Here is a 20,785-nt window from a genome sequence, read left to right on the forward strand (position 1 = left end):
TCCAGGCGGCTGCATTCCCACGCGGTTACTGGCACATATGTCGACTAATTCCCTGAACGTGGTGGTTTGGGTTTTGTTTTTTTTTTTTTCTTTTGCACAAGCAACGTTTTTCAAATAAACATGACTGCTTTCCCCTTGTGTTTTTAGAAATGAGAGGGAACTTAATCATATATAGTCAAACATTCTCCTCGGTTAGAAAAGCAAAGATGAACTAATATTGGAAAGTATGGCAATAAAGGGCAAATAACTTGGAAACGCCGTAACCAACTGAGTATGCAAATACTGCCAACAAAACTATCACCAAAATCACGGGTAAACTGAGCCGTTGGGGAGCATCAGCCATAAAATTTGTGAAAATTGCTGGGCTTAGGGGTCTGAAATAAAGTCCCTTTCCCCGTGGTTGACTCCTCTCTCTTCAAGCCTTGGGTACGGATAACATCTTGAGGCCGGACGGAAAATGAAGACGCACAAAGTGAAACGGTCCAATGCTTCTCCCGAGCACCGGGAGGAACACAGTGTCGCTGTGTCAGTCTCTCGTTACTAAATCAAAGCTCCTGACAATTAAAATACTTCCCCCTCCACTCTCTCACTACCCTTGATCCGGAATCGCCATGTGGGAAAAATATCTTCTACAGCCATAAAAGGGAAAAAAAGGAAAAATAAGGCTATAAGGTTAACTACAATACTTATTACAAGCCTTTCGTGAATGGTTTTAAAACGATAAAACATTTTCTAAATGAGCTTGCGTTCCTCTGAGATGCCCTGCTTAGAGAGGTGATCTCCTTAGCTGTAAAACATCAGACGCTGCTCAAGGACACGCGCTGGGGGTTAGTTTAAAATCGGAATCTTTCCTAAATTCTTTGTAGCACTGGGGCAATAAACTAACAGCACAAAAGGCTCGGCCTTTCCCAGCCTTTCTCCAAGTCTCTAGGAACCTGTCCAGAAAGGATGCGAGATGCAAGATGATTTAAAAAAATATACTGTGATGCGTATGGATTAACTCCTTTGCTCTTGTGGACCACCCCCCCCCCCAAATCCATGCAGATTAGCTGTATTCCCACATTTCATTATGACAAAAGACTAGGCTCAATAGCTTTTTGACACAAATAGCTGCAATAATCCCTGTTAGATGCCAGACTCTTTGGTTTAAACCACTTCTGTTGGTGTTTTTTCTCCAGGATTTGTTTTAAAGCCGCAGCCACACGTTGTCATTTAGGAAGGTCAGGTTGGACATGACGAAAAACTTTAAAAAAACCAAACACCTTACAGCAGTGCAATAGGTCGACTGGTGACCGACTCTCCATCCTTGGTGATTTTCAAGATTTGGCTGGACAAGGCAATGACAAATTTGCTCCAGCATTTGTGACAGCTCTGCTTCAAGCAGGGGGTCACAGCAGAGACCTTCAGAGGTCCCTTTCAGCCAACCCTCATGTGATTTTTGTCTCTCTCCTGTACATGATTCCCCCCGTCTCCAGTAAATTCAACTAATTTAATAATAATAATAATAATGATGATGATGATGATGTCGCTTTCTAAACTAAAAGACACTTTGGCTCTGGCACTAAGAACTGCTAAAACCCACGATACAAACCCCACATCACCTGAATAACAAGAACCAAATGCCTTTTTATGCCACCTCTGAGTTTTCCTTAAGGCAGATATATTCAGAGAAAGCTTGAAGAGAGCACTAAGAGAATTTTAGATGAGGATTTCAGATGGGAGATAGCAGAGAATATCACAACTAGAGTCATCTTTACTTTAAAAGCACTACATTAACCTCCGGTAATGTAAGATGTTGGAAATACCTGGCTGCAGAACAGAATAATATTGAGTTTAAAATTCATTCCATCTTCTTTTGCAAAGTTTCAGCAATTACCAGAGGAAATTTCAATATGTCCAAGGTCAAGATATCGAAATCACAGGGAAGCCTTCACCAGCAGACGCAGTGGGTAACTTCTATTCCCTCCCAGTTATCTGGCGGGAGAAAGATTTACTCTACAGCTTTTGCATAAAAGCTTGCGCGTCATTTCTGCAGTCTTTCCAGGCTATTTGTGGACTGACGCATACGCTCAGCTCCTTTTAAAGTCCAAATATTTCCATCAAGTTTTACCTTGCTTAATTCCTGTCCTTTCAGCGAGGAGATGAGAAGACACTCCGGACCGCTCCTGCAATCAAGGTGTGGAGGAGCTGGCTCTAGGCTGGAGCTGCACCCCAGCTTGGCATGAAGGAGCCGTACGTCTTCAGTCTAGAAAAGCAATTCCCTGGCAAGGAACTTCCCAAACTTTTCCCTCTTCCTGCCTTAATTTCAGTTTCATTTATTTTTTTCCCCTCTGTTAAATGTGACACCACCTACTCAACCGTAAAAGACGAAAAATAATTCTGAAGATTACAATCCAGGACCAAAAGAAGCTCATCTACATATTTCATGTCACCAGCTCCACCACAGCACGGTGCAAAAGTCACTCGGGCACTGCAGAAGACATGTAAGAATTAAAAATACGGGTATCCCCACAGCAATGCCTTCTGTAGATTTTTGGCTAGGTTATCATCGGGCTCTTGCTAACATTGCTGATTCTTCACCTGGAGTTACTTGGTCTGGTCACCTCAAGACTGAAGCTACCTAAGAGAACAGATGGCTTCATTTGGAAGAAATTTAAAAAAACCCTTCTTCTTTGTGACATCAGCACAGGCAATATTAAGAAAATCCCAAACCACTAGGAAAATATAAAGTGGATTTGGACCCAAGAGAGCAAAGTCAAGCCAACAAAACCATCATCCCTCTCCTTATTTAATGCTTAGCCCCTCCAGCCCAGTTTATTTTATTTTCACTAGTTTGTGGTCTTTGTATGAAAGGAAAAAAAAAAAAAAGTACAAGAGTCACATTATTACACAGCTTAAGACAACTTCTCTGTAAAGTTCCCAAACATCTTATATCTGAAATTACACTATGGAATGGGAAAATAATGTTACCTGCTGTAACAGCCATTACCATCTATATAACATCATGGCAATAACTATTCTAAAATGTTCCAGCTTCTTCTCAATTCTATAATTGAAAACATTTTTTTCATTTAATTATAACATGATTGAGGAAATAACGGAATTTAGCAAGTGCCTTAAAGATGTGCGTTTTATCGCTTCAGACTTCAGGAACCAAGAACTTGATTTTACAAAGCCCGTAGGCTCGGGGAAAAAAAATAAATTGAATTTGATAGTAACATAAAAATCATATGAATTTAAATCTCTGCCAGCCCCTTTAGCAGAGTAAAATTGCTTCATTAGGGAAGCTCTGCCATATAAACCTCTAACACTTGTTTCAGCCTGAACAAACCTAAAATTAAATTCCGATGAGGGTTGGCCCCAGCCTTAGTACTTATAAATGAGCTTTTCCCCTTTTGGTTGAATACAAACGCAATTAAACCACCGAAAACAGCTGCGGCCAACCCAACGCATGCAGCTCAAACGTTCCTCCTCTCAGACTGTTGGACTTGGGACGATTTGCGTCGCACTGGTGGCGTAACACCTGAGAGCATCGTGTACCTCTGCAAGCTGGCCACAACCGCTGTGGACTTCAAACGCCCGCAGAGACCTCGGTAACAAACGTATACATTTGCTGAAATAAATACAGGAAATAGATTTATTGTCAGCAAATTAGCATTTTGTAGAGGGTCTAGTGGTGAAGACCTGTGTACTTCCTAACTATGGCAGGAGCCATTTATTATGTCGGCATCAAAATCTACACTCCAGTTCGAGGCCAAGAAAAAGTGGTTGGCTGGTGAGGAACAGAAGAAAATACATAGAAGAAAGCTGTATACAACGGCTTGGAAAGACAAGAGGTGGTCTTAGCACATTGCTAGGGCTCTACTCCTGGGAAACAACTGGTAGTAAAGATGAGCTCAAAGGAGGACTGAAGCCTGGACAGCTTTGTGGGTCTTTACAGGGAACTTCTCCCAGGCTGGGGGGCTTCAGGAAGAACCACAAAGATATCTTCTACACAAGCGTAATAATTGGGCATTAGCTGCCAAAATCACCAGCGACTGCGGGAAAAGATTGGGTGGGGGTAACTCATGAAGGCAGAGATAAAGAGTTGGTGGTTGAGGCAAGAAAGCAGAGGGGTCAGGACCCAAATAAAAGGGTCCTGGTCAAAGCAATCATTTAGGATAACAGTAATTGCAGCAGTAGTCTTACAATGTCTTTGGAGTAACAAAAGAAGGAAGAAACCAGCGGGACGTCTACATAATTTATTGGAAGCACGCTGGCAGCCAGTTGTCTCTAGGAGGTATCAAAGAAACGGCTGAGATTCCTGTTTGGAGGGAGACAAGTCCAGAAATGAGCCGTGAGACATCAGGACACAGATAATGAGTTAAGTTCCAGTGAAGAGAGGGGAAAGACGTGAAGGAGCAAACCACCCCTGCAAATGCCGGCACAGAGGCTGAAGAACGGCCACAGCTTCTCCACCGCACGTAAGAAGAAGAAAGTCGGAGATGCCAAGAGAAGGCCATGGTTGGCAGCTCTGAATTTCAAAGACAACTCTAAAAGGACAAAAATGGATTGCTGGTCCTGGCTTTTTTATGGATGCTTAAGAATGGCTTTACTAGAAGACTGACAGTTGAGTTGATAGACCAGAAGCTGAAAAAAGAAAGAAAGACAGAAAATGAAAAAAATCCATGCATTTAGTGTAATGCATGGACATGCATTTGGACATGGCCCTGCTCTAATCAGACTTGTTTTGAGCACAGAGTTGTACCAGATGCCTTCTGCAAGTCCCTCCCAGCTTAAATCATGAGTCGATGATGCTGTAACATTGGAAGACAAGAAATCCCAACAGCTTTCGACACAGTAAATAGTATCAGTGGTCAGAAGAGAGGAGAACCAGGCAGCAGCTCCTATCTCTGCGACTGAGGAGATCAAAACGCGCTCATCTGGTGAAAGATAAGATCTAAGAGCAAGAAATGAAGGGAAAGAGTAAAGGAAGATACAGATTATAAAGAAGTCATATGTTAATGGGGGCCATGAAGATGGCTCCAAGAAGAGACTGGGTGGGAATTTTTTGCATCTGCAGCAGCAAAGGAGGAGGACAGAGCTGTGGTGGGACATGGGACAGCAAGTCAGCAGAACCTATCTTGTCCATTTTCTCTTTGAAAAGAGAAAAGCAGTGAGCTCTTGGGCAGCGAAAGGAGACAAAAGCTTGATGAATGATGGTCAGAGGATGAACAAGCAGCTGGGGGACTGTTGTTTAGTTAGAGAGATGGCACAATGGGGAAGACAATAACCATAATTAAGGAAATCAGCCTGCTGGCAGGATTTGTGCCAGCACAGTTTGGCAGCACAATAGCAAATGGGTTTGGGGACAAGGACCCTGTGTTTACAGAAGGACAAAAAGAGAGTGAGGAGGTTGGGAGCCTCAAACCTGCAGAGAATCAACTGCTGCAGGGCTGGGCGCAGGAGGACAGGGCCATGGGAAGGAAAGGAGAGGTCCCAGCGACCGCGAGAAGGGCTGGATGGGTCTCGACCAGTCAGATGCCGGATCAACGGTGCCGATGTGACGGTGAGGCTTTAACAGAGCAGATAAGTCGTGGGAAAGGCAGCACGGCGCAGTCTATCCCATAAAGACCTGGAAACAAAAGGTTAATCCCAGCACTGAGGCCAGGCTCCTCTCGCACCTTCGTTCAGCGGCAGCCCGAGGCATTGAAGCAGGGGGCTCCCGTATCCACCACGGGAACTTCTTTGGAAAAAACCACGCTGTCTACCAGGGCGCTGAGGAGCGCCCCAATGACAAACTTCCATTTAAGCCCTGCGTGCAGGGTTTGCAGTATCCCGGCTACGACGGTTACGGGGGGAGCTTGGCAGCACAGTTCCCATTCCAGCCGTGGGGTTGGACCGGTTCACACGCTGTCCCACACAATTGGCACAGCTATAGTTCATTCCCCGGTTACATCTGAGTTAAAAATGGAAACCCTCAGCCCCAGACAAAGTTTCTGAGGGTCAGTGGTGACATGGTTCAGCCTAACAAAATGTTAGTAGGTCGTTAAGCACCTACAAGGAGCGCTCCAAAATAATATAGCCTATAACAACCTGAATCTTTTGTGTTGAGTAAACAGATACCTTAGGTGAACGTCCATATCAACATTGCAAAAAAATAACGTGCTCTCCTAATAGGAAAACCATTTCTAAAAGTTTGCTTTCAGACATTTGTTATAAGATCCAAACATAAAGGTAACATGAGCTTTGCACACGACGTCCTGATGCCGTATCGGGAGCGCTGCAGTGTCTTTCAAAAGCTATGCTCAGATTGCACCTTTGCCTAAAATAAGACCTGACTTTGTTTAGCGATAACACAATCTATTTATTTTTAAATGTTAAAATGCTCAGGGTATTATTTCCAGCCAGCCCAGTTGCCCTTCACAATCCCAGGGGTGAGGGATTGTGTCCCAGCGACATCCCACAGGGACAGGCTGGGACACCACGTACTTGCTTTAACGTGCCGAGTATTTAAAAGCTTAACTGGATCGTTTGCTTCAACAGTCAAGCAACTTACTTCATGTTCAGAGGCTGTAACCGAAAACGGAGCCATGAGAGCCTGATCTGTCATCGCTGGCACACGCAGCCCCTCTGCCAAGTCTTGAAACGGGGAAAAAGATCTGTTCTAAGACTTAAAATTGATGTTGCCATCTCTGGAGGTGTTGAACCACGCTGACACGGCACTTTGGGACGTGGTTTAGTAGACATGGTGGTGTTGGGTTGACGGTTGGACTTGATGATCTTAGAGGTCTTTCTCAACCTTAAATATTCTATGATTAATAATAATTAAATTCCAAGCAGGGGTCTGGTAGACTGATGACTGTCACGAAATAGAAATATATACAGTAAAGGAGTAGTTTATGGTCTACAAAACTCCGCGTAGTTATGGAGGGAAGATGAGGTAGAGAAAAGCAAACCTTAAGAGACTTGGTCCAGAGGTCCTGGACCCATCGCCCAGCCCTGAGGCGCTTGTTTACCATCCCCGGCAGTCCGACCCACTCAAAGTGAAAAGCTTCCCACTCTGCACCAAAGCCACGAAAAAAGCCGGCAGCCAGCGTTTAACTCAAAAAAGGGGATGTGATAAACAGCTCGTCCCGTTGAGCGACGCTTTGCAGATGACGACGCTGATCCATGTTTCAGGGTGACGCACCGTGAGCCGTGAAGGTAATTAGCCCAGTCAGATATCATTAAATGCCTACACGGAAATGATTTCTTCCTTCGGCTTATTAGCCAGCTTGGTCCACGTGTTCCAAATGGTTTTTTCCCACCGCAGGACACAATACCTACGTAACCACACGCCAGGTATTCCGCAGCCGCCTTCAGCTGCTTCCCCGCCATCCTCCCCTACAACAAACTGTGCTAGGTTTGCTCTTCAACAGAAAATACCTCCGGGACGTAAAACTGCTAATTCCTGACGTGCTCAGGGAAACAAGCCAATTCTTTAACCAAAAAAAGCGACAAAGAGGATTTTCACATCGCGTCGCCGCTTTTGCCTAGCATTATGGTGGGGCACTTAAGCCATTGCTTCCGTCCCCAAGTTTCCAGTGAGATGGCAGGCACGCAGCCCCAACGTTCGCTCTATTTTCTTGGTTTGGGAAAGGGATGGTGTTGGAAGCAAAGACTCTGGGCTGTGAAAAGTTCGATTACCTGCAGAAGTGCTCCTCGAGACGGCCCACCACTCTGGGGACAAGCTGTAGCTTTGCAAAGGGGCAGCAGGTTCTTCGCTCCAGACTTTGGAAACGCAACTGTGAAGTCTTTTGGGTACAAACAATGTTACAGCTCTGCCGCAGAGAGAGACTTCAGCCCATCACAAAACGCATTCCTCAGACAAAATAAGCAAACAAACTAAAAATGGGCCCCCCCCCCAATTGGGTCCTCCAGGCTCAGATAGTTAAACTAAGCGCCATAAAAAAGGGCATTGCTTTTTTGACCTCTTCTTGTCAATTTAAATGAGCATTACTTGAAAAGGGTGATCTTAAAATGGTCTTTTAATATTGCAGAGCTCCTAACAAAATAGAATTAAATAGGCATTCATACAGACAAATAGCCAGCTCCGGTCCTATCAATATTTCATTCTTAATTTTGAGCGTGTCCATAGCGGTTAACCAGGTTACTTAATGCTTGGATGGCCACGACAGAACATCTGGAGAATAGATGTTCATCGTTAGGCTTAATACTTATTCTGTGCAGCCACTCTTTTTCTTTTTTTTTTTTTTTCAGTCCCGAAGGAAATCCAGTCAATGCCTCCGAGTGGGATTCAGCCGCCCTCCGTGAGGCTCCTGAAAGGCGGGGATCCATCCAGCTCCGGAGTGGGCACAGCAGAAGAGTTTCAGCACAGGATGGATCATCCCTTGGAAGGGTCATGGTGCTCCTGTGAACTACAGAAGCACCTATAGACTACGGACCCCTAAGCAAAACTGGGTGGGAGATGCAGCTATCTAGGGAAAAAAAGTCTATAAATCAGAAGAGAGATCCATTATTTCACGGTGTTGCAGAACTCTGCAATCCATCCTACTTTCCTTAAGCATTAATTCATCTAGTTTTGCTGTTGCGACGCAATGTTTCTCTTCTTAACTCATAACCAACGGCGTTACTAGAAGCACAAGCAAAGTCATCAGGGTTCTGGGTTCGCTGCACGTAGGAGACAACCCAGAGTCAGCAGCCGATGTCGGAGAACGTCAGGGTTGGGAGAGCTCAGAAAGGGAATTAGGTCGTCGTCGTCGGATGCGTTACAGAAAGTCATCTTAAAAATGGCAAGCCTGTAACGGTGAAGACCCTTTTTCCCTGCTGAATATAACCTGGATGATGTAAATCAAAAAGTCATTACGTGTTGTTCCTAACGCTGAATATGAAAACACGATGAAGAAAATAACAGGTTATTAGAAACGTGTACTAACTGCAAACTTGCACCAACTTCTTCTTCCACGGATGGGGACCTAATTTGCTCTATTATGGCTGCATCATGATTGTGTTAAGATCACTAGCCAATTTAAATGGCCCACCCTTTGTATTTAAATTACTCAGCATGCAAAATGAAAGCCATGAAAAATGCATTATTCTCTATTTTTAGAGGTGAAATTATTTTCATACGCCCCTATAAGATATGTTCTACTATGTTTTAATCATGAGGCTTAATATTAAGTATGTCACATTACGATGGCGCCTTATAACGATCACAAAATGACTAGGCACTGCATCCCAATCCCAGGTTACTGTGCGTCACCCTTGCAAAAGAACCCCTCCATTTTCCATGCAGGAAAAATTTAGAAATGATAGTCATTTTATATGGTGTCACAAGCCTGACACACAAGACCAAATCCATCCCGGGTATAAGAAGAAGAGGAGCCACATGATGTTGTGCCATACGTAAGTTTGTCTATAAATTAAAGCCCGCGTAGGGAAAAGCAGCCATCCCATGAAGTGCCATAAGCAGGCGTTGGTTACTGAATGCCATTAAACGCGATGACACTCAAGGATGTACGCTTAAACGCATGCATAGCTGCGTAAATTATATAGGAGTTAGGCAAAAAAACCCCAAACGAAGTAGACTATTTTTTCCTCTTATTTTCCCCCACGATTACGTACTGTTGCAAACCTGCTCTGAGGGTTAGCTACCGGGAATTCTCTCGTCTGCATTTCCATGGCAGCATTTTCCCAAGAAAATGTGTGATTTCCTCTGGAGGTCTTCTGCAGGGATTTTTGTTCTCCTCTCCCTATTAGAACATTTATTTTGGATTATGGGTTGTTTTACGTCGTCCCCCCCCCCCCCCAACTAGAAACATTTGTCAGAAACCAGTGTTCCAGCATTCTGACAAAAGCATCATAATTTTGAAATTTTAGGATAAAATGTTTTGATGCAATCATCACCATTTACTCTTGACAGGAACATGTTGACATAAAGGGCTTATTGTTTAAGAATGTAAAAACTTCAAAATCCTGCAAGTTGCTGCAGGACAGAAGTTAGATGGGTGGGGTTTTGTTGTTGTTTTTGTTCTTCTTTTGAATAGTTCAAGTATTGTCTGCAAAAAACCATAAGACGAGGCAAAGGGAAGGAGTTTGGAGGATTCAGCCCTTCCAGGTTGTTTCACGTCCCCCAGCTGAGAAAAGCAAGCTGCAAGCTCAGGTTTACACACTTTAAGGTAAGCAAGAACTACCAGATCTGACCCCCGCAATCGTTCCTACCACTAACTGGTTTCACTCAGCCTGCCCCGTACAGAAGGATACATCCCCCAAATTGTGCTATTTAAAAAAAAAAACAAACCACCACACAAAACTTTCCAGTAAGAATATGATCTTTTATACGAATAGCGCTCTAGGAGCTTTGTCATCTAATAAAAAGCAACAATAAAACACCTCGGTGGTATTTCCTACACGTCGCCTATGTCAGCAACAGGGTTTCTTTCAAGCTCTGAAATAACGCTCAAGCAAAAAGTCAGCAGAAAAAACTTTCAGAGACATTCACCGCAGTAAGCGTAAGCAAATATATTTGTCACCATAAACCCCCTGTAATTCTGCTTTCCTCCATCCGGCACAATCTCCTTGCCCAATGTTATATATATATATATTTTAAACTCAGCAGGAGGAATATTGTGCTCTCTCGGTAGGACTGCATCCTCCAAGGAAAGCAAACACACAGTTTTAGTTCCCAGGCTATGATTCAGCTGTAAAAAAGCCAGAACTATTAATAAGTTGCGCTCTTAAAAACTAATGATTATTATCTTTAGGACTCAAAACAACCTGATTATTTATTAACTACAGTTGAGTCATGAAGTTGGCACTGAGCATAATTCCCTGTAGAAATTGGAGCAACTTTATTTATGTCCTTTTTGTTGAATAAGAGTAGGAAAATTTTGAATTTACTGCTAACTGTCTCCAATGGCTAGTTTTCCCAAACGAAGATTTTTGTTTGCTAGAGTAAAAAAAAAAAGAAAAAAAAAGACCAGATATTTGTTTTCTTTTTCTCTTAGACAATAAATTAAAGGCCTATTTTATGCATAAGCCTTCTATCAACATGATTGTCTACACTCCTTCGGTAAAGGACGGATTTTCCTGATTATTTTAACGCAAGCAGGCTTGTGAAATGCAAAGCGGCCGCTCAAAATGCAGCACGAGGCAGGCGACTGATAAGGCACAACAGACTCCAATTCTGGTGTTCACTGATCTCGCTTAAGTACATAATCATTTGTTTTTCCTCCTTAATGCGGTGTTTACTGTCGCTCAACTGCAACGGCCTTTGTTCAGTGGTATTACAAAATAAAGCAGCATCTCATTTCCAAGTCAATTGCCTCGAAATTCAAGAAATTTAGAAGCAAGATATTTGACAACGGAGAAAATCAAGCAGCTGAAAATCCCCCCGATTCACCGCCTCACCAATTAACTCCATCCCTACGCGAGCTTTTTTAAGTGATCACCTTACGCTGAGCGATGCCTTTGTGGGTAGGATATTTTGCAATTGCTCTCCTTGCCGTATTGCTTCGGTCCTGAAGAAACCCTTGGGCTGTTCAAGCCCGGAAGAGCAGTTCTTGCGTAACTCGCCCCACGGAGCACATCCGACAAGCTGCACGGCTTTTTGGGAAGGTTCACCAACACCTGCTTGACTAAGATGTTACCAGCACCGGCACGCAAATTAGTAAAAAAACCCTCAAATTATTGACTGACCAGCTGTTTGGCAAAATGCGGAATGATACCGCAGTCGGTTAGCTCAAGTTCCAAACAGCTTTATAGAAAAAGTGAAACATCTTTATATACAAAGCGTGGTTCTTGTTCAAGAAAAAGTAGGACTGAGCTCCAGAGATCTTGCCACGTCATTTAAGACACTACAAACTGTAAAAATAGTAAAGAAAAATCATCATTTCTCTTCACATTAAATACCTTGTTGCCACGTTTCTGGCCTCAGACAACAAGACTCTTGGGGGTCTCTGCAAATCAAGAACTCAAGTGCACGTCTGAGAACTTGGAGGCATCTTGTAAGAGGAGCAGATGGCCCATCCAAAAAAAAAAACCCACCCCACATCAAACCCGGCATTTCTTCTCATCCTGCACGTTTAAACCGTGGAACTAATTGCCACAGAAGGTCTTGGATTTTAAAACCACTTGTATGTGTTTGAAAAGTAAACAGACAACCCACCAAGAATTATGAATTATACAGCCACCAGCTCTGGTTCAGGACATTCGTCAGCAATTGATTTGGGTTGCTGTCAAAGACAGGACGCCAGGCTAGATGGACCTTGGTTTCACCTGGCATGATCCATTCTATGTTCTTATTTAAGGCAAGCAGAGTCGACAATATCAATCCATTGCTGTTGGAAAAGCGTAAGGCAACCTTCGTGTCGGCAGCCACAACGCAGCGCTTGCAGGCAGGATACTGTCAGAGCCAACACGTCTCGCTCTGTCCCTCTCGGGGGGGGGGTCCTTTCCCCCTCTTTTCTTGATATAAGGGGTGGCTGAAGTCAACACAGCTCCAAAAAACCCCAGATTTGTTTCTGCCAGGTGACGAAGGCATAGTTTTGTGAGTTAGAGCACGCCTAACAACCACCAGGGTGAACCTGCCAGCTCATTCTGAAGGCTTTGGATGAGTCCCTTAATTGGGAGGCTCCTCCCTGCCAGGGAACTTCCTGGAGCATCAAGAGCTTTTGGCAACCAGCTGAAGACGCTTGCCGCAAGCTCCTGTGCAAGCCAACGCGATATTGGCTTGCGTTTTACGAGGAAATAAAAGGGCAACGAATGTGTACTTGGAGAACGTGAAGCAACTGCATCAGCGATCGATACATGCTCGCAATACTGTAATTAAACAAACCGCAGAGGCCCTGATAAAGACTTTAGAATTTACTTTGCAACAGCAGTGTCACCAAATATCTTTATCTGTGCTAGAGTAATGGCCCAGCTGAGGCCTTTGAGACCAGGGCACCCGCGTACCCGCCGCCAGCCTGGACAGGGCAGGGAGACATTTCAGTAGGGTTTAATTACTGCCGTGGCGTACCCTTAGGAGATCAGTCAGAGCCAAGGTCAACCCGGCCATCACCCCCAGCCCGAGCAGGGCCAGGTGCCTGCAGGAAGAAAGCCAACCCACGGGGAACCATATGGTGACACCGTCTCAGTGTCACTTTGCCTCCTCGCTTCCAGCTGTCCGGGCTTTTGAGCTCTCACCCTCCGGGAGGATTTTGTTTCAGGGGTTTGCCAACAGCTTTTCCAAACCCTTTAAAAGCTTCTAGAGTTCCCTGCGTCTCGGGGCGATGGGTCAAAACCCATCAGCCACCACCCCCCTGCTCCCACCTCCCACATCTCGCCTGACTTTATGGGCAGGGATCTACCGGGAAATAGAACTGTAACGGCTGAAATACCTTTTAAGATCGCCTAATGCTTCTAATAAATGTAAAAAGCAGCTGACGTAATGGATGAAATAACTTCCAGATGCTCCTTGGCAGCCACTTGTCACAGCCACAGTCCCCGAGCTACGCACACAGTACTGCAGGTCCCGGGCAGCAGAAGGGCTGCAGAACACCCAGGACTAGCAGGAGGCCCCGTTATTTAGCAACAACGGCGATAAAAAGGGCTTCCCAACCTGTTTCCTCCTGTAAGCCAAAGTTAAAAGTCTTTTTTTGGTTGGTTTTTACCTCATTCTCCTGTGCATCAACATCTGAAGCACTGCTTCAATTTTATAATGACCAGTGCTATGGGTGCATCTTCATCCCCACGGGGTCTTGGCTGGAAAACTACATTATCCTGAACCAAACTTCTACTCTATGGCTGTTTTCTTCCTTTTTCTTTTTTAAACCCGCTCCTAACTGGGTTGAAACGGGAAGAGTGAATCTCTGCCCATCGTGAGCCCTGGCACGACAGGCAAGGAACAGCTTCATGCCATGGCCACGAGCGAGAGAAATCGCTGGCAGTGGGACTATTCCCTACTTCTCCCAGCCAGGACCGCACGGCCCACTTCCCCATCCCTTTTCCATCACACATCCCACTTGCTTTCTCACAGCGTTAATTTGGCTGCTCCCCAGACCCCCCAACACCCCGTGGTGGTGGTGGACTCCTTTCCCGAGCACCCGGATTGCAACAGGAGGACAAGTCCTTCTCCCTGGAGAAACAGAAATTAAACCATATCGTCCTATAGGATATAGATGGCACAGAGCAATAAACATTCCCAGTCCTCCATCCCATTGTCTTTTCCCAAGAAAATTCAAGCCAAGTAGGTGGACAGGTCAGCAGATGGTAGGGTTTCAGTAGAACCACAGTATTTGCGAGCAACATGTTCGATGAAGATGAAGCTCGAAGCTTCCCACCGAAAAGTTCGGTCAAGGACATCGGAAAAGTTTTTTCTGGACGCAACAGTTCAGGCATAGCGAGGGCTGAGAGAAATTAAATAAAATAAATTACAGCAGATTAAAACTGGTTCGGTACCTCCCAAAAGGTGATTCGTAATAAGCGGAAATGTGTGTGTGTCAAATGAAAGGGAAGAATAGGCAACGTTTGAGAGCAAGGGAGTGTGAAAAATACCCTGGTTTACCGTGCGAGCAAAGATCAGTCCAAACAGGAGCATCCATTTAATAAAATAAAATAACATAAAATATTAAAAAAATTTCAAATGCACTGGAGTAACAGAAAAAGCCACTCCAGCCTGCACTTTTCCTTTCCAGGACAGCCAAGGTGGGTGCGAAGTGCGCGGGGCACTATGCGTGTGTGGGTCTTGCAAAACAGAAAATATTTGAAGACACCAGCGAATCCGTTCTAGCGCTTACCAAGTTGGCTATTTTCTAACTGCTGAGAATCAGCCTTATTCCCCCAGCATTCGAACTGCGTAAATAAATCCCTGCAGTCCTTCAAAAGTTATTAGGGACCAACAGGGGAAAAGAATTTCTGGGCAAAAAGAAACAAAACAGGTAAAAATGAAGATAGAAAGGGTAAGAAAGAAGATAGCAGGGCAGCAAGGCGGGGCACTTAAACAGGATTCCAGGTTCAGGCAATTAAGTTTTTAACAAAAACCTGAATTTTTAGGTTCTTCTCTGGGAAAAGGACCAACGCAAAGGTCAGTTTAGCGGTAGCATCGCTGCAACTTGACAGAAACTTGGAGTTAGAGCAGGGAGAAGAGGAGCACGAGCGGGACCCCCAGCATCTCTTGCAACATTTATAGAGGTTGAATAAAAACGATTAATTCTAGAGCCTGACTCATAACTCTGGCCACAGCAAAAGAAAACAACCACGTATTAGAAAAAGAAAGAAATTGATAGCATTGCCAATACTCTAATATCCTATTTATCAGCGTCTCATTCTCATCTCAGCCATCAGTTACTGGACTTTTGAAAAAAAGTTTTTGGGATAATATTCCGTTCCTACATTAATTTATGAATAAAGCTCCGACGTTGCCAGCTGCGATTCCGATTTGAAGCGGCACCGGCATTTCCCTGTGCGTTACCACTTCTTTCTGATGCCTGATGACATCGTCCATCGCAGCAATTCGCGCTGGTTTTAGTGGGAAATAGGGTATAAAGTTTTTGGATGGTCAGGAAGGAAATTGCCGTGATGGTTTCTGTAACGCTGAGAAAATAACGACACGGGAGCCTCCAGAGACGGAGATGTAAATGGGATATAACACAAATTCTCCTGAAAGGAAGTTGCTGTTACGCCCCGTGAGAGACCAGTACTACCATACTCCTTTTCAAATCATTGCGAAGACAACAAAAAATTTATATATAAATCTGTTACCATAGCTCAAATATCACTGTAATTGTCACCATGGCAGAGCACCTCCCGCACGACCTGAAGACAATTTCTTCTTCACCCTACGCACCACAAACACATTAAAAAAAAACCCCCAACACCAAAAAAAATAATCTGTATTTTCTGCTTCACAAATGAGAGGACACCCTTTGGCCGGGGCTCTCTGCGCCAAGCCGCGGCTTCCTCCCGCGGTCCCATCCGCGAGCCGACCCGCCACGAGCCCCGGCAGCAGGAAGGCGTCCTGAATTCCCACACCTTTTCCATATGCCCTGCCCTAAAATCACTCACGCTGGTTGCCGAGACTTCCTTATCTTATCTGATCCTTATCCCTAACGTGTTTCGCTCTTTCGCTTTGGCTTAATGACATCGCAAATCCATGCCTGCGCGGATTTATTATCTTCAGTCGCATTGATTTATAAACTCTCGGTGGAAAGTCAAATTAACATTGTCATTTTCAGAGACAGCTCACGTGGACAAACGAGCAAACTAAGCTGCTTTCAAAATAAAACTGCGTTTCCACAACCTTGTTTTGCCCCAGCAGTGTCCGCCCCAGCCACCTCCAAAGGAGCTGCCTCTTCCTATGCTCCTTTCAACGATGAGAGCCTGGAAATACCGTAAAAAAGCCTTAAGCTGCTGTCTTCATCTTACTAAGCGGAAAACGTCTCTGCTAAATCTGTTTAACATATTTGTGCAAACGTAAATCAAAGCGCATCTGTATTTCCATTAGTTTTGTCAGTACAATTTCTATTTCCACATAGATGCATAAACCACATCCACATCTACTGTGGGGACCAGGGCAAGCCCTATCTCAGCTTCAACCTGGGCTGCTCTCCCAAATTCTTCCTCTATTGCCACTGCCCCGCAGCCCTGAGGCTGCCAAGCGTTACAAAGCCAACGCACTCGCCAGAAAAACCCGGCTATTGGACCTCCAGAGTTGGCCAGTTTGGTCAAAAGTGTTATGAACCACACTATGAGTATTTCTTTCAAAATCCCTCTCCTGGTCACCAAGGTGGGCTCCACCGGTGCCTCTCCAAAACATCAGCCCTCTGCCATGTGCCGCTGCTCTTTTGCTCCACGGTCTGGAGCTCCTCCTGGATCCCACAACCAGGCGAAATCCCAAAACGACCTAAATGTAATATATGATGTGATATATAATCTAATAGCAAGGAGGCAACAGCTCAAACTGTTCATCTCTGGGTTCTGAAGGAGAAAGAGCCTTCTCTTATATTCCTAAAGACTTGCTCTTCTGTCCTCTTTTCTTCCCCCATCATTTTCCCTAAGACTGTCCACCCCAGACTAAATCATGTGTTCCATCAAATGGGATGGATGGATAGCTGCTCCAAAAACATCATGTCTGGAAGAGGATGTGGTGTGGTCCAGACAGATGCAGGATCCAGCTGTGTGACATCATCAAGGCATCACACCGTAATTATTAGCTAGATTTTGTACGCGAGCCGCAAAGTTGCACTGAGTTATTTTCCTTTGCTTATTTGAATGAATTGCTATTTCCCTGTTGATAGCAATAATTAGCGTAAATAGCCTTACAAAACATTTTCTTGCCAATTAAGAAAACGTCACTGAAAAAATAACTAATTGTGAGCACGCTGTAAATTATGTATTGCTATACTGTAAATTCTCCATCTGCTATTTCGGCGCCAATTAGCCGGGAAGGTAAGGGAACGGTGCAACAGTTGGGAGCCTTGAGAATTACCGTAAGATGATGCGGCCGATCACTTCGCAACTCGCTGCGTTCCTGCCGCCATGCAACGGGATACGCGAAATAACGCGTGCCATCTGGCGCCGGCGCGGAAAACGGAATCACGTAATATCATCACCCACTGTCTGCCTCGGCATACGTATTTCTGGGAGAGACTGGAAGATGTTTGTTATCTGCGCTGATAATATTTGTTGCCTGTCCTAGACTGAATGGACGCTGCAACTGTTATCTTGCCAGGAAGAAACGTCTTTTAGTTGTTACTACATCCTATGCATATGAAATCCCACCATGATTTAATAGCATGTAATTAAGTACTGCTACACAAACGCCAGTAAAGTTTTGAAAAATTAGTCAAAGATGAAAAAGCCAAGAAAATAAAAATTTGATTTTATCTTGAGCCCCCCGCCCTAACTGTATTTTGCAGCAGTAGAAACATCCTACGGGTTTCCCAAGCTGCTGAACAGTGACGTCTTACACGGTCCTGAAAGCTACTCGTTTACTAGCAATTAATCGAGCTGCTGGATGCTTTACATTATGGTATTTTCACACTATCCAATTTAAATCTAGCTACCGAAGTACCAAGCCTGTCGGCAAACTGGAGGTACGGCACCGGAGGTACGCCAGCTCTCCCGCAAAAAAAACGTGTCAGTGTTACGCTTTCCTCCCATGGTGAGACCATACTCTCAATTATGAAGTTTCCATTTCCTTTCAGAAGATCAAAGTTATTATGCACGGAATATTTAAATATATACAGACAAGTATTTATTGTAAATTAACTCATCCCAGTCTGAGCCAGTTTGTATTTGAAATGAGAAATTCTCTTTACGGCGGTGCTGTGCGTCAGTACACTGCGTAGGGATGCAAGGTAGGAAAACCCTTTTATTTCCCATATCGAGTCTTCTTCAAAACAGGATTTTGTTTGGCACGCCACTGCCTGCTCTCACTATTAAGAGTGGGTGTCTCCGAATATTTGGTGCTGGTTTAAAAACACGCCAGCTCTCAGAGTCAAGTTTCTGTGAGGCTCTAAAGAAATAAAGAAAAAAAGTGTTTCCAGCTTATATATTTGTGGGGGGAAATTTAAAATTATAGTTCATCCCATCTTAGTATTAAAAAAAATAACTGAGATATGGACATTTATTTAATAACCATATTATTTTATAATTAAGGTATAGATTTGCAAAGACAAGACTCATTTTTGTGCTGGAAACATCTCCCCGGCTGCCAGAAGTGACCCAAAATTTGGGCTTCAAATTTTCTGGCTGCTTGGTTTTTTTTTTTCGAAGACGACTGATTCAGGAGGGACTCAACACCTTTTCACAGCACCGACGAGAAGCCCACCAGCTCTTACGCACAGAGAAGTACCCAGGACGGGATGAAGCGTTTGTCCATTGCGATGAATGGGGTGCCTCAAATTCCTGCCTAAAGCACAGGTTCTACCGTTCCTACTCTTATTCCTCCCTACGGAAATAAAGCGTATTTTTATAACAATCACCTATTGAATATGGATTTACAGTTTCTCTTCTTTTAGTTCATCCCCCAAAGGAAAATGTTTGTATAAAACAGGTCACTCGCATACAATTCCCACTTCCACCGAAACTGTACGCACACAATCAGACAATTTAAAACCCACCACCACCGCCCTGCCTTCAGCCATCTACCCCATCGAGAAAACCACGATTATGCTCTCACCATACAGGAAAAAAACTCCAGACTTGCAAAACGTTGAACATTTTGACCTTCGAATGCACGGTCGGGGAAGACAGTGCAAAGATAAACTATTTTCTGACATCTATGAACACGGGAAGGTCTACATTTAGGCGCTCAACTGCGGAACAAACCTTATTTTGCCCTTAAGGTGCAGCCTCAAGGCAACACGCGACACAAAGCGACAACGCCCGACTCCAGAAGCATAAACCCACTCCCAATCTCCTTCCAAATTGCGAGAGCCCTCTGAAGGCTGCAAAAGTCCGTGAAAAGTTATCTCAACGCAAGAGCTACATCATAAGGAGCACTTACCCTTGAAGGGCTTTTTCTCCAAACCAATCTCCCTTCCCTAGAGTACGGAGAAAGACCGGATCTTCACTGGGGGAGTCTTCACGGGTAACGTTCACCTGTTGAAAAGCCAAAACCCCCCAGCATTTAGAAAACTTTTCATTTACAAATAAAACCTGTTTGTTCAGAGAGGGATTAGTCATCTCCTGTATCTCTTCTGGGAACCACAACATCACCAACCAACCATCCAAGAAAATGAGCAGTTGTTTTCCACTAAGGTACTTACTTCTCTTGCAAAAATGCAGTACTTGGGGTTTTTTGAAGGTTTTAACTCTAAACATGGTGTTGGCTGCCCAGAGTCGATGCCCGTAGGGAGTCAGCAGCGCAAATAGGTTCCAAATATTTTCTGTGTACCAGACCAACACATGGTACAGGCTTATAGAATCATATCACAGACTGGTTTGGGTGGGAAGGGACCTCCCAGCCCATCCAGTCCCACCCCCTGCCATGGGCAGGGACACCCTCCACTAGCCCAGGTTGCCCAAAGCCCCATCCAACCTGGCCTTCAACACTGCCAGGGAGCCAGGGGCAGCCACAGCTTCTCTGGGCACCCTGGGCCAGGGCCTCAGCACCCTCACAGGGAAGGATTTCTGCCTCCCATCCCATCTCCATCTGCCCTCCTGCAGCTTCAGGCCATTCCCCTTGGCCTGTCACTCCCTGCCCTTGTCACCAGCCCCTCCCCAGCTTTCCTGGAGCCCCTGCAGGGGCTGGAAGGGGCTCTGAGGTCTCCCTGGAGCCTTCTCTTCTCCAGGCTCAACAACCCCAACTCTCTCAGCCCTCCGATCAGCTTCTGTTAGCTTTGTTCCGTGTGATTTCGTGCGTTGCTAAGTTAAGGGAAAGGAATAACAAAACCAGTCTACATTTAGACGTGACTGAAATGAAACTGTTTGGAGCATTACAAGATGAAGGATGCCTCCTCTCCTTTTTACTATCTCCCAAATTTAGGGAGGGGATAACTCCAGCTGGAGCAAAAATCAAATAGTATTTTCATGGAAGGGTAAAGGAAAATACCATCTTAGTTTTTAGTTCTTTATTCCTGCAGTGAAAGAGAAAAGCAATTACTGCTGACGGAGAGCAGACGTTCTACCTATGGTAACCCCATGCGCCGTGAGTAGCATAACCTAGTGTAAGCCTAAGCTGAAGAAGCTGGCACTGCAACAAAAGGAAGATGACTTCACATCTGAGAGCAATGATTTCCTATCACCAAGGGGTCCTTTTTATTTTCTGAAATGATTTCAGAAGAAAAATAGTAATTGATCATCGGAACAGCCCTGGCCC

At 44.6% G+C, this 20,785-nt stretch overlaps 1 protein-coding gene across 3 annotated transcripts in view; it reads right to left on the minus strand.

The window, feature by feature from the left end:
* PRKG1 (protein kinase cGMP-dependent 1) overlaps window positions 1-20,785 on the minus strand; it is a 507,011-nt gene that overhangs the window by 100,889 nt on the left and 385,337 nt on the right. For all 3 annotated transcript variants that reach the window (XM_075759023.1, XM_075759022.1, XM_075759024.1), the window contains exon 7: window positions 19,472-19,566. In XM_075759023.1, coding sequence (XP_075615138.1) covers window positions 19,472-19,566 — 95 coding nt within the window. The remainder of the gene's footprint in view (window positions 1-19,471; window positions 19,567-20,785) is intronic.

The sequence above is a fragment of the Balearica regulorum genome, chromosome 7 (genome assembly GCF_011004875.1).
Source record: "Balearica regulorum gibbericeps isolate bBalReg1 chromosome 7, bBalReg1.pri, whole genome shotgun sequence".
In the NCBI taxonomy this organism is placed as follows: Eukaryota; Metazoa; Chordata; class Aves; order Gruiformes; family Gruidae; genus Balearica; species Balearica regulorum.